Source organism: Eublepharis macularius, chromosome 9 (genome assembly GCF_028583425.1).
Source record: "Eublepharis macularius isolate TG4126 chromosome 9, MPM_Emac_v1.0, whole genome shotgun sequence".
NCBI lineage: Eukaryota > Metazoa > Chordata > Lepidosauria > Squamata > Eublepharidae > Eublepharis > Eublepharis macularius.
Genome location: NC_072798.1, coordinates 56,892,790 through 56,908,024, shown reverse-complemented (window position 1 = coordinate 56,908,024; position 15,235 = coordinate 56,892,790). Strand labels below are relative to the sequence as shown.

General features: G+C 39.5%; 1 protein-coding gene across 4 annotated transcripts in view; it reads right to left on the bottom strand.

The window, feature by feature from the left end:
• The window catches only part of PPP1R12A (protein phosphatase 1 regulatory subunit 12A), a 226,898-nt gene that overhangs the window by 82,821 nt on the left and 128,842 nt on the right, over positions 1 to 15,235 (bottom strand). For all 4 annotated transcript variants that reach the window (XM_054989301.1, XM_054989300.1, XM_054989302.1 and 1 more), the window contains exons 5-8: positions 13,678 to 13,822; positions 7,341 to 7,415; positions 4,456 to 4,544; positions 4,007 to 4,164 (exon numbers count right to left, since the gene is read on the bottom strand). In XM_054989301.1, coding sequence (XP_054845276.1) covers positions 4,007 to 4,164; positions 4,456 to 4,544; positions 7,341 to 7,415; positions 13,678 to 13,822 — 467 coding nt within the window. The remainder of the gene's footprint in view (positions 1 to 4,006; positions 4,165 to 4,455; positions 4,545 to 7,340; positions 7,416 to 13,677; positions 13,823 to 15,235) is intronic.

Sequence of the window (15,235 nt, the reverse complement as noted above, 5' to 3'; positions counted from 1 at the left end):
TATGGAACTCTTCCTGGAGGCTAGCATAGTACCAATTATGCCTTCTGTTTAGTCCAACCCTATTAGTTGTTTGTGTTGGACCTCCATGCTGTGAGGCTTGTCACAGCCGGTCAAGAGAGTGTTATTATTCCCTGCATCAATGGGCCCTCCTTCAGTAGAGGTGCCAGGGATCTATGCTTGAAAGATTCTTCAGGTTTTGAGACCATGTCTTTCTAGACCCAAAGGTTGCTATTAGTATCGCATCTGAACTTTACTGTGTGATCTTCTGAACAGCTCTGTGCAATAGTTGTACTGTGGAAAGCGTACAGGATGTGTGAAGGCAGCTTACCGCTCACAGCATCTATCCCTATGATTTGAGGGTTTCTTCTTCTTGCGCCTTGCCGAAAAACTGTGGTAGATCAGTTGGGGAATCTCTCTGGATAGCATCCATTCTGCTTGGTCCATCACTATCTGGCTTAACTAGTCTACCAGGGAGTTGTCCTGGTCTGCTACATACACCTCTTTCAGAGCATTTAAGATAATCTTCCGTCTATATAAACATATGGTAACCTGTGGGAAGATCCTGGGATTCCACCAGATCCCGTTTGATGGCTCCAAGTTCCAAAGGGTTTCTCCTTCAGCCAGATGCCCTATGCCATTCTTCCTTGGGTGTGGGATCCCCATCCCGAAAGACTCGTGTCCGTGGTCATCACTGTTCTCTTTGGTTACCTGAATGGGATGCCATCATGAGACTGAATGAGGTCCAGCCATTGGCTGTTCTCCTGTTTGAAGATCTCTGGCAACTCAACTATCTTGGACCTCTGGGGTTCTAACACCTCATACTATGTCAATAGGTATCTCTGGAGTGCACAGGACTGGAACCTTGCCTCCTGGAGGACACCCTGATAGGATACCCTCATCCCCAGTCACTGAGCCAGAAGAATCACTTCTGCCTTCTGTTTCCCTAAGAACTCTTTTCTTCATTGACCATGAATCCTTGGTCACGCAGACAGGCTACCGTTAATTTTATCATTTTCACCTGTTGTAGTAGGAACCATGATCAAGATGCCGTTTGGATAAAGGAAAGGAGACTCTCTCCGCAGCCTAGCCATGCTATCAGAGTTACTAGGATTCTGATGAACACCCTTGGTGGTGTTTTCAGGTCAAAAGGAAGGGCCTGATGTTGCAAGTGCCTCTGAGAGATCGATGGAAGCCAGACAATCTCCCCTTCTAAAAGGCAGTCATGACAAATCTTAGTGTTTCCATTCCAGCCTTTTTTGTCCCTAGCTGCCTATTTTATTTGACCAAATTCTTTCGGATCTGGAGGAAAAAAGGTCCAGGTGGCAAAGAATTAAATTCCACAGATCACAGTATCCGGCACCCACTGGTTTCTTATTATTGGCTACCAAGGGTTTGCCAAGCATTGTAAGCGTCCTCCAATCACTATCGCACCTGCTGCTTTGGTATAGACACACTGAGTTCCCTTCTTTGGCTCTTTGGTATTCCAACCAGATTTGTGTTGTGCCTGGCTGTCTGAAAACCCTGTTTCTGGTTGACCGCAGTATAGCATATTGCCGGACTATCTTCTCAGTTTTACCCTTCAGCTCTTTAAAGAACTTTGCTGCTCACTGCAGCCAGGTCTGAGACTCGAAAGAATGCGGCTCTAGGAAGAAGCAGAGGTGTTGCCAATGCTCTGAAGGATGTAGCAGAAGCTTCCAATTTTTTGCGCATGGCCAGTTCAAACCACCTGAGGCTGGAATCCTTAGGTAATACATCCTTGTCAATGGGCAGCATGGGATTAGATGGCAGACTGGTTTCCAGATCATCTACCAACGGCAGCTTGATCCTCTTAGCAGCCCCTGGAATCAATGTATAAGACTTGGGAGGGGGAATAGAGTGGTTATGACTTAGAAGATGAGTCCTAACATGAGTCCTAACAGTTTCCGCATCAAGAGTGCCAACTGAAAACATACTGCAATGAAAAAATGGATCAAAGAAAGTATCTTTTGGACCCTCTCTTCTGGTAAAAATGCCTTAGCTGCTAACAAATCAAACCTAGCCCCAGTAAACTGGAAATATTATGTAGGTTTGAGGCTAGACTTCTTCCAGTTAATAAGTAATCTTAGCTGGGACACAGTATGGATGATAACTTCAATATGAGAATTTAGTTGTAATTCAGACTGGGCCACTATTAGCCAATCATCCAGGTAGGGGTAAGAACACACTTGAGTCCTGAGAGATGCCATCACCAAGGAATAATTTTGTAAATACCCTAGGGGCCGATGGCAACCCAAAAGGGAGGGCAGTATACTGATAACAAGCATCTCCAGACTGAAAACAAAAATATTTCCTGCATGTCAGGTGAATAAAATGTGAAAATAAGTGTCCTTGAGGTCTAACATGGCAAATCATGCTCCAGGTTGTAATAATTGTAATAACCAGGTTGTTTTTTCTGGAAAAAGAGGTGGCGTAACTCTCAAAAAGGAAATGAGGAAGAAACATGTGGGATTCTTTGAAATAATATTTTCATGCACTATTACAGAGTATTTTCAAGAGGTGCCGGAACTCCGTTCCACCGTGTTCCCGCTGAAAAAAAAGCCCGGGTAATAACTGCATAAATGAATTTTCTTTTCAGTGTAAATGTGTTGCATGATTGGTCAAATGACCGTAAATAAAGAACTGATTGCTTGAGTTTAGCTCTAGCAGATCTCCTGGAGCTCTGAAAATGTGATGAGGAATATGACCTCTGAGGAGAGTAGTGCTGCACAGGGTATCTTGGGGTGTGATAATGCATTTGCTGCTGCCATTGTTGTTGGCCCTGATAACAATACCTGTAGGAAGGTTGTTGAGATGGAGCCATGACCCCCAATGATCTGGCTGTTTGCTGGTTCATTTTCATTTGTGATAGCGATTCATCAGTCTTTGCTCTCTTCTCTTGAGGCAATGAAATAAGACCTTAACCAGGCATGCTTGTGTAGAACCACTGCTGTAGCCATGGACCTGACTGAACCATTAGCAGCATGCTTAGCTGCATTCATTTGTTGCTTGGCTAGGCATATGGCCTCACCATTTTGGCTATAGCCCTGAGACCTTCTGGAAGGTCCTGCAGGTGGATGGTGAATCACTCCCATAGGAATAAATTGTACGATTCCATGATTGCTTGGATAGTTGGAGATGCAGAAATTCAGCACTGCAGATTAATAAACATTTCTGCCCAGCTCATCTAGCTTTCAGCCCTCTCTATCTACCGATCAATGGAGTCAAGCTAATTGTATGTGTCAGCGTGGGTTGCCTGTTTCCTTTATGGTGAGATAAGCTTTGGATGCTTGCTCTTTGTCAATCGCTCAGTAGGGTGTCAACAATGGTATTAGTTCCAGAGTCACGGGCCTCAGAACCAATGAACAGATGGCCATCAGATCCACGGTTGGTACCGATAAGGTCGGAGAATAATGAGATGGAGTCCTCAGAACTGATGGATAATAGGATCCTGATTTTTGCTCGTTTGTGGTAGATAGCTGCCGGTGTGTCAGAGCTCGATAACACCTTCTCCCATAAAGCAGCTTTTAGGCACGCAGCCCTACTAGCCTTAGGTGTGAAGTGCTGGCTGTGGCAACAGCCCACTACATTACAGGATTCACTCAAACAAATTAGGCACAATTCACGAACATCCATGCGTGGCATTTTTGTGTTACACTTGGAACAGTGTTTGAATAATGTCTTTTGAGATGTACTGTCAATTGAAGAACAGAAGAGAAATGCAAGGAAGAGAAACAGGATCCTTTCTCAACAGCAGCGAAAGAATAACTGAAGGAACGAGGGGAGCTCCCCCTCACATCACCCCATTTTGGCAGAAAGCTGAGCACACATGCACAATGACGTTGAACTCCCCCTTGCAGGGTAATAAAGTTCAATATCTCTCTCCAAGGCCGGCCAGCGCATGCGCAGTCCCAATGTGGGATTGCACAATCAGATACAACAATGAAATTTAAAATCTAATTGTCAACGTAAAGCGCTAGCTCTGTGTTACCTGTTTCTGCTTCAGATTCTGAATCTTCCTCCTCATCCTCTTCACTGGAGCAACTGGACTCATCTTTCTTTCCTTCTTCTTCTTCATCCACTTTTTCTTGTTCTAAAGATTCAATGTTAGATGCATTCTTGTCTTGTTCAATGATCAAAGTCTCTTTACTGAAAGAAAACACATTATATTTCACTAGCTTCAGAATAAATTGAAAATTAGGAGAGTTGTGACAGCAGCAACCAGCTTGGGATCAGATGTTCCTAGGAGTGATAACTAATTAGCTCCTTCCTAATTTCTTCTATCACATTCCAATTCAATTCTTTTCTATGTTAAAAAAATCACTTTTCCTACCTTGAGTACATTTTACTTACAATTCTATGTTAAAAAAGTAAACAAATAGAATTGTTTACTTAACAACTCTATGTTAAAAAATCCTACCTTGAGAACATTTTACTTACTTTTTAAATGGCTTTTGAGTCTGATTATTGTCCATATTGGCTGTAGATTCAATTAGTGGTGATTTCTTTTCCTTTTTCTCACTATGGAGCTTTAGAAGATACAAAAACCTTTAATTACAATTCTACAAATACGAATACACACAGAAAAATCTTTAAACCACCAAAGTAGCAATATTCTAGAAAAGTATTCACCATTCAAAAAATTCTAAATTATGTCTGCTATTTCAAAAAACAGTCTAACATTAAATTGACTATAAACCAAGTCCTTTTATCATTTCAACTCTGATAACACTTTTAAAGGATGACTAAATAGAAAACATTTCAATTTTAAGAATTTCTAATAAATCCAAAAAACTGAACTGCAACACAAATATCAGAACAGTCAGATCATATAGTAGGCATGCAAGAGTATCATATAAAATTCCTTTCCAGAATTTCTGATTTACTGAGCTTTCTCCACAATCAAAATGAAGTTAGCACACATACGAAGACACCGTGTTAGATCAAGCAATCCATCAGATGGCAATGATGCTCTCAATACTTTCCTACTTGCTCATCTTTTCCAGAGTTACACCAACACCAGTTCTGGACTTTGTGACTCCAACCCCCTCCAAGGGCTCGCAATGTTCCCAACTCACCCACTGCCATTGCTGGGATTAGAGGCAGTCATGTGGTCTCATTATGAGGCAACCACGCTGCCTGAGCATGACGTGGCCACCATGCAGCACTGAGGCTGGCTTGCAGGCCCATCTGCCCAGACCTCAAGATGCTAGATGCAGCCATGTCCCACTCACCCCTGCTCTCGGGCAGAAGATGGCAGACTTAAAGTCCCACCCAGACTAAAGCCCTGACTGCCCTGTAAGCCATAGAGAGTAAGGGCAGATCAAGGTAAGGGTGAGGTGTACCCTGTATAGGGCTATGACCTCTAACCCTAGGATTGGCCAATGCCTTCGTGGCAGGATTAGGGAGAATAGGGTTTGAAATAAAAGTGAGGCTCCTCATTCAGGCCAGGGAGGAGACCAGAGTTGCTGCAGCAGAGGGCAGAAAGAGAGCAAAAAGAGAGGGAGAATGCCCCAACAGCCTTCCCAAGGAGGTGGCAGAGGCCCTGTGTGACAAAACCCTGCCCTGGCTCTCCTCATCTGAGGACTAAAGGAGCCTCCAAGGAAAGCCTGACAGGCGAGCTGACAGCCAGGAACACTATCCTCCAAAGCAGCCATTTCTGTCACCCAGGAAGTTGATTTCCACGGTCATGGGAACAACATACTGGTGTGAATGCATGTTCAGATGATGAACCTTTGAGATCTGCCTATGGAGCCCAGGGACGTGGACAAGATTCTTGGAGAAGTGAGACCTACCACCTGTCCTCTTGACTCTTGCCCTTCCTGGCTGATAAAAGCTGCTGGAGAGGAACTGGCCAAGTGGGTACAAGGCGTGGTAAACACTTTCTTGAAAGCAGGAGTTGTGCCACCCATGCTCAAGGAGACAGCGATTAGTCCTGCTCTGAAAATTCCCTCTCTGTTATTGTTTATAGTTTAAATAAAGAAAATTCTACTCCGAAAAAGCCCTCCCTGAGCCCTATTATGTTGGAGAACTTCCAGCCACTCTTCAATCTTCCATCTGGGGGCAAGGTGCTTAAGTGGGTAGTTACTTCCCAGCTCCAGGATTTTTTTTTAGAGTAGACTGATTTTCTGGACCCATCTCAATCTGGGTTTGGGCCAGAGTTTGGAACACAAATTTGCTTTGATTGCATTGCTGATGACCTCCATTATGAACTAGACAGAGGGAATGTGACTCAGCTAGTCCTGTTGAATCTCTCAGGAGCCTTTGATAGTATGACCATAGTATCCTCTTGGCACTGGGACTAATGAGCACTATATTATGGTGGTTCAAGTCCTGTCTTAGAGGGCAGTCTCAGAAAGTGGTACTGGGGGATTCCTGCACTACCCCCTGGCCACTGGTCTTTGGGGTTCCACAAGGTCGATCTTATCCCCCATGCTATTTAATATTTATATGAAGTCACTAGGAGAGGTTATCAGGAGAGGCTGTGGTGTCACAATATGCAGATGATACTAAACTCTTATCTTTCTTTTCCACCTAATTCCAAGGCTGCTGTTGATAGTTTGAACCAGTGCTTTATTTATATTGTAAGGCCCCTTGAGTTCTTGCAGGTTAGCAAGATGCCTAATAAATATTCTAAATAAAACAAACAAACATAGGGAAGAAGCCATGAGCATTAGTGGAGCTACAGTGAGGAAGAAGGGGTCAAAATCATCCTTCCTGCCTCTTCCATCAGCAGAGCTCCACTGACATAAGATGCAGGAGAGAGAGATGACACCTTCTTCCTCAATGTATTGTACCAATGCTTTGACTATTACTCCACAACCTCAGGAATTAACGTTCCTGGAACTGCTTGGAAAAGTGGAAAAGAAAGAAGATCCATGATCTTTACACCAGATGATCATTGGCTCTAACTCACTGTATGTGTCTGCGTATGAAAGAGAATAGGAAGCATACAACACGCTCACATAATTTCTTCTTTGTGGAAAACATTAATGGAACTAAAGATTTGCAATAGGAAATCTGTGAAAATTCTCAGACTTCTTCTTCTCTTACAAATTACTAGTATAGAGATGTAGGGGTGACAAAATAATAATAATGAGATCATAGCACTTAGCGCATGCTTTCAGTGATGAAGATTCTATCCCAAACATCTCCTATAGAAGAATCTCAGGAAACACGACCTGGGAGGACCTGTCTAAAACCTTGAAAAGATAATGCCTACAGTAGACAATACTGGGAAAGATAAACCAGTGGGTCTGACTCAGAGTAAGACAACTTTACGTTCAAGCATTTGTGAGTTTTCTTGCAAGGCTGAAAGAGATTACCATATTCTGTTTCTTTTGTAGTTCTTCTAAATATCCTAAAATGTCTTCATCTGCTACATCAAATGCTGTTTGACCCTGCAGAAAAAACAATTTATGAGATGAGTTAAATTCATTTTGGACTGCAATGCCGTTTAAACTGGTCACATAATCATATGCAATGAGCATACTATGAAATTAAAAATAGCCAAACCCAGCAGAGACACCCTCCTTCCTCCATTCTGTATGCATGCATACAAAGTATCTCCATTGTGTTAAGGAAAATATTTTTTAACTATCATTTTATGCATTTTGACAGTTTGTAAACCTAGATAATTTTAATTATTCTGCAGGTATTCAGGTAATCAGAGGTCGCACTACACAAGGATTTTTTAAATCATTGAATAGTATGAACCACATGAAATATTCCTATATACAAGTCCAAGATGCTGTCAGCTTCAATTTTTCATACTTTCAGCAAGCAAAAAACTCTTCCTTATTAAAGTATAATGATTTTGAAACAGACTAAGTTAAGGAGACCAATTCAGTTCTGTGCAGATGATTCTGCATTAATTTGGGACAGGGTAGATGAAAGTTTCTTAATGAGAAATGTATACAGCATATATTAGAAAAATTGCCTTTTGTACACCTCTTGCCATATGCCTCATAATTAGACATTACATGAAATAAAGCATAATATACAAGTCCGCATGCAGAGTAAGGTGGCATAAAATTTTTTAAAGATAAATAAATCTAGATACAGGAGCTTCATATCTAAAAGAATATTTTCAAATGGCTATTTAAAACATATTCTTACCCCCCAACTGTAAGAAATTGCTAACTTTTTTTACAACTAAAGAGCACAAATTTTAACATTTCAGATATTTAAAAATCTGTTTTATATACCCAAATAAGCATTGCTGTCATATAATCAACATAAAGAACAGAAATATTTGAAGACCAAGAATGCTTCAAACCTGTCACCATAGCTGTCATTTCATGTTGACTGACATGATTTATTTGGACATTATTGCCCAAACACCTATAATATGAGTCTTATATTCAAGAACTCAAAATAAAAATAGCGAGGAACACTGCTTTTAGAACAATGAGTTCACATTTGGAATTACCAGGAATGACCCAAATGGGTAAACAAGTCAAAACATTAAGAATTATGAGCTGCCTGTATCATTCCTGATAGATGAGGCCTTTGGAATGTCATTGCTTATTGTTTAGAATGTTGGAGTGCAACCCATGAAGAGTTTGGTCACAGTGCATAATTTAATCATTGACCAAACTCTTCATGGCTTGAGCTCCATGTTTAGCAATTAAGTTTAATATTATTAGGAGGGGGAAGATGCTACAGATGTATGACTCAATGCAGAGATGCATACTGGACCACTGATTTCTGAGTACTTTTCTCATATATATAAATCTTGAAAGAAAGAAGTCTGACATACACACTTGATATTCCCCCAAGAGGTTTAGACTTGCAGGGTGGGGGTGGGGGGATACCTTTGGGATACTCGTATCACAGTTGAATAGTTCATCTCTCATCATTCGATCTCCCACATTATTAGGAGTTAGCCATGTTAGTCTGTAGTTGCAAAACAGTAAAAAGTCCAGTAGCACCTTTAAGACTAACCAACTTCTTTGAGGCATAAGCTTTCTAGAACCACAGCTCTCTTCATCAGATGCATGGAGGGTATGAAGAAACTGGCCAGAGATGTATAGGTGGTGAGGAGAGGGGGGAGAGAGTGCAGAGAGTGAGGGCCACGGAGATGCAAATCAGTTGCAAAAGTCATGAAAGAGTTTATTGGGTAAAGAATAAAAATCCTAGACAAGTTTCACTTAGTCAACTATCCTACAATTTTTGATGGCCAATAACTTGCAGTGCTCTATTTACCTTAATGAGATATTCTTAAGGTACTCTATTCCTGATGATCTTATAGGGTCTCTGGCCACTTACCCCCCACTTAGAGATAGGATGTTTAACTCCGACACGTTGATCGATTGCCCCCAAATTCTAAATTCAAAAGCAGTACCGTGATTTAAATTTATCAAATTTCACCACATCCTCTCTCCATATCTTGCTAACATCTCTAATCAAAATCTTAGCGCATCCTTTACCCTACTGCAATTTCAATCCATGCCGTCAGCAATATTGTATGGAAGTTATTCTCAAACTCTTATAACCCAAAGGGTCTGTATATGTGGGTCTCATATATTAGAGGATTTACCTCATTTTCTCCTTTGTATTCTAACCCCAGATCAAAGTTTCTGGTGGGATTACCTTTTCTGCTATGAAGATAAGGTCTAATGCAGCAAAGGAAGTGTTACTTGAACTTGTAGTTAACTTATCAATTGATGGTTTTAATTGATGTCTGTTTTAATAGAATTTTTGGTAAACCTGTACTGTATATAGTTGTATTTTACCTAATTTTTATCTTATTTAATGGAGTCTTCATAATTTTGTGACGGCCAATAGCTATACACAATAAACTCTGAACTGAACATACATATTTGCATGTATATGTAGTTTTAAGACTCATGTCTTGCTTCACTCATCCAATACTTGCTAGCATAATACTTTAACCAACAGTCTCATTTTAAAATTAATTAATGTTACCATAGTTTAAACATACACATATACAAAGTATTTGGAAAATTCCTAATTTCTAAATCCTATTTCTAATCTGAGGATTCTTATACGAATCTAGGTAAGCTTTACACTGTCGTCATGTTTTTGTTGTCAAACATTCAAAAGAAGAAGAAATAATGTGTCACTCCTCTTTCCATTAATTTCACACAGTAGTAGTTCAGCTATAATCAGAATTACAATTTTCCTCTATGCTTCTCAACATTATTTCCAATGTTAAACCAAGGATATTTGCAACAGGTTATTTTCATAACTATATCCACAATTTTGTTCTAGTACTGTAGTATTTTCTGATGTATACCATATATACAGTTTGGGGTGGATCCAAACAATAGTGAGCAAAAAAACCCCTGTACCTAGTGCAGTCCCAAAAACAGGTTTGCACAATATTAAAATCTGTAATTTTTATAGTATTTCTAATGCTTCCAACTGTACAAAAGGTCGATCAACCATTTATGCACACAGATCAATGTTTTTGGATATGATCTAAAGGGATAAACGTAAAACAGTTCCTTGACTGCACAGTGTACAGTGGAAGGCCCTCTTTGGATTCCTCACCACATCTCCCCAATACATCTTAAATTTCACTACCATTAATACCATTTCTTTGAAGTTCTCTTATACGACATCATTTCTTTCTTTTTTCAATTAAGCGAATTCTGTTTCCTAATTCATCCAGTTTCTTTATCTAAACATATTATTGTATACAAGCTTGTTAATGGGTCCCTTATTTTTAACTGATCTTATCAGTTAGAATTTACAATCAATACATATTATGCATCCTCAACCACTCACTGACAGTATCAAATGACTTAAAAGTACAAAATATGTCACTGTGAATCAATCAATCACAGCATCTCCACATTGACCCATGCCAACTAAAATACAGCTTTTTCAAAGGAGGTACTTGAAAGAGTTGTCAAGCGTTGAATATCTAACAGTATAATATTACACTGTTACTTCAGCTCAGGCCAATGAATTCAATGGGCTTGAACTCCCCCCCAAACACACGCACGCCACATGCAAACAGCTTTTGAAATGGAGGAGTCTTTCAATAATTCTGCATGATAAAACCGGCTGTTTAAACTATAAGTATTATACATTCTACTGGATACATGCGATTCCTTGGCAACACTTAGTAGTTCTTTGGGGACCAGGCTTTATAGACCCAAAACAATTTTCTCAGAATAGTTTTAGACAGCTTGGAAATCTCCTAATTGAAGTGCTCAAGAAATCTTAAAATGTTAGTCAAAATAGGGAGGCAATTCTTTTCTCAGTGATCATTGCAATCAGAACGTCTAAGCTCTTTATAGTCTATGTAATCAACCTTAATGCTTTTCAAAATAAAGCTACATAAACTGTTTAAAATGTGACTCTTCTCTGAAAACTGACTGAGTAGCAGCCTGAAAGTACCTTGTAGAAATGAAAGAACAGACAGAAGATCTGCAAGAGGATTACGAAGCTTGAGTAAATAAGGGGGAGGAGAATCCATATAATGCTTTTGTGAATGAAAACTGATTTAAAACCTCCTTACCAAGTATGTCACCTAAATCCATTTAAAATTTACTCCAAATAATGACCTTAGTTAATACACTCTTCTTGCACCACGTTTCCCTGTAATCTCCCTTGCTGCTTTATAAAACTGAGAAGAAAGGTATTTAATTTTCTTTTTAAAAAGTTAAGCAATTACTCAAGAGAAGAAAACCGGAATAATGCAGATATTTCTTAATATCCTCTTAAAATTATAAATTTGTATTTGTTTTTATATATTCACATGTGTGAGAAAGAACTAAAGTACTGTTGACCATTTATTGGTAAAGGTTTCAAAAGCACATTGGCTTATCTTTGCAAGCTGATTAACATCAGTTGAAGGAGGTGATGAAGAAAAATGTGCCATCAGGTCACAACCAAGTCATGGTGACCCCATCCATAGGGAATTCCAGGCAAGAAACAAGCAAAGATGGTTTCCCATTTCCTTCCTCTGTGTGGCGGTCCCTGGTGGTCTCTCATCCAAGTACTGACCATGGCCAATCCTGCATAGCCCCCAAACCTTGATGAGCTTGGACTGAAATCAGCTGTTCACCCCCCCCCCACCTCGGTTAATCTAAAGAGGCAAGTAAATGTCTTAAAACTGGGGCATAGTAGCGGTGGTGGGTTGTAAATGGCTGGACTATTTGAGAACATCTGACTATGATTCAAGGGTGGCTTAATGTATTATATATTGACATGAGTATATAGTAGATTAAGACAATCAGCCAGCAAGTAGGAGAGTTAAGCGCCATTTCACACATGCAGTTTTCCTACAAGGGTGAGGGGAATAAACAAGTACACCATTAAGTGTGAAGACTGCATATACGTACACATCAGTGTGTACATGCTTTGGGAATCTGCTACCAACAGCACCTTCCCAATGCAAGAATATGTGTGCATGTGCGCACACACACACACACCAAAAAACACTCACATATGGTGGACTAAAAGGCATGAGAGGGAACTGTAGCAGTATAAGTATCTAACGTATGATAGATGGCAAGGGCTAATGTATATACAACAGAGGCTGGCTATGATCAGAGAGAAAAGAGGACACAAATGCATACTATTTTTACTCCATTCTTCCTCCAAAAAACTTGGAGTGGCATACATGAGATTTCACTGCCCTTATCCTCACAACAACCCTTTGAAGTAGGTTAGGCTAAGTTTCTGAGTCAAGGTCACACAGTAAACTTTATGGATTTGAATCCAAGCTTTCCAGATTTGAGTATGAAATTCTAGATACTACACCACACTGGATTTCAACACATTTTCCATTCAAATTACTACTTTATGCAATGAAAAAATAAGTATAGAAATACAGTAAATAAGCAAGTAAACTTCATGTGTCACATAAGCAACGTTTAGTCTATATGAAGCATGCAAGTACCAATCCTGAAATTAGGAAGGAACACAGTTCTACAGAAATCGCTGTCTGCAGAAACTCATATCTCCTGTTTCCATGGACTTGCCATTTCAGATGTTACATCATTGTTTTAGCAAGCATAAATGTATCTGTTTTGGATTTCTCATTATGTCTACAAGCCTGTACATTATGCTGTCAGAGTATATCTGTATGCAAACAAGGCAGTGTGTAAATTTAAAACAAGTAATTGTAACATTATAGTACCCAATAACTCATCAAATTAAAAACAAACTGTTTTAAATAATAGTTTTAACCATAAACAAGTACTTTGGGCAACAGTAAACCAACAAAGGGTTCGAATAAAAACCTTAGATATAGTGTAACTAGATAACTGGTTAAATTGTTTATGGCATGAAGGTCACATGAAGGTGACTTCTCCTGGAGGAAATTCAAATATATTTTGTATCAAAGCTAGACACAGTTTGAATTCCAAAAACAGCATTACATTTTTAAGTACCAAGCAGCACTGAGAGCTAGGGAAATATAAAATTCCTAGGTTTCAGAGTTAGATCCATGGAAGCCCTGATTACATGAGTTCCTGCAAAGCAGAAAGGTTGCTAATGACTGTTAATGCCAGTCCTCTTTTATATACACCTTGGTACATCTACAGGTATGTTAGTTAGCATAAGACTGGCAGAAAAACACTTCATGTACTAGTGGCACTGTATTAAGACAATAACTCACACTGCCTTATAATTGCTATTTACAGAACTTTGCATTGTGACACGGTTATATGGAAGACCTACCACTTTATTGACAGCTTCCATATCACATAGGTTTTCCACTAATATCCGACATGCTTCTTCTTTACCCCAATGAGCAGCCGCATGAAGTGGTGTCCAGCCATCGTAATCCTTAATATTTACATCATAGCCAGCCTGTATTAAAAGCCTGAAGAAAATGTGATTAGATTAATTTTTAAAAATCAAAAATTTGCCTATCAAACTGGTAATTTAAGTTTGTTTGGATTCCTGGAACCTGACACAGGAATATAAGTGTTCAAGAAATTAATGAGGTTTGAAATTATAGTTCAGCCCCTTTCCACTCTCTAAAGCCAATACTTAAATCACTGCAGATTTAGGTGATTTGTTTCTTAGCTAATTTTTGAAGTGCCAACTAACATACAGGTCATCGTTGTGCCAGGCATGATGGGAAAGTTTACTTAATTTTATTTGTTACAATCTTCTAGCAGCTAGCAATAATGTAATCTCAGCAGATTGCAGTCACAATTTTTAAAATTTGGGGAAATTAACATATATCACTTTAGTTATAATTAGGGCTTAGACAAATATTCTTACATTTTTTACAGTTCCATTTTCCAAAGTGCAAAGTTTTGTTCAAAACAGCACTGCTCCTATAGGCAAAAAAACAACCACCAAAACCCTCTTTCCATGAAACTGGGGTCCCTTCCTCCTCTCTTACTGAGGACCTGGTCAATAAAAGGAGGGGAATGTACTTGGGCTCACAATATTTATTTTATTTATGTTCATTGTAGTCTGCTTTTCTCACTGAGAATCAAGGTGGATTATATAGTATAGATCAATACAATCAATCATTCAAAATCACTATTAATATACTATGGACTACAGAAATTTGAATACAAGCAGAAGTCAATATAGAGCTGAAGACAATGCTGAAACAAAATATAAGCAATTTAATACAACATATTAAACAATGCAGAAACTACTCAGCAGGTATACAGCAGTATAGTCCACAATCCCTGTCCCTTTACCAGTAACTCTCTGCACCATTTCCTTACGGTACAGTCCCCCTACCTGTGTAAAAAAGCCCTCTTGAATAATTCAGTTTTGCATAGTTTGAGGAAAGCACAGCCTAGCAAACCTCAATCCATAACTGAGGCAACAACGTACATGTATGGGCAACTGTTGATTTTGCCACCTGCAGAAGGTCCTGCACAGAGGAGTGAAGCTGACATGGTGGAGTATAACGAGAGAAGTTGTTCTGTAGATATGAGGGACCAAGACCATGAAGAGCTTCATGTGATAGCTAATCTCTTGAATTGAGCCCAGTAACTGACGAGTAGCCAATGGAGTGACTGCACCATGAGAGTAATATGCATACTCTACCTAGCTCCCAATAAATAACCGAGCTGCAACGTTTGGTACCAACTGGAGGCCCAAGTTGCAGTTGGCCCAAAAGTGAATGCTTATAGCAGAATGTCAATCATATGGGTAGCACAGTCCATTCCCTCTCTTATCAAGAGGGGGAAAGGATCAAGAAGGCTCTGTATATCATTATGGTATGCTTCTCATAAAGTGGCTATGGTAGTCATTGAGAAGCAAG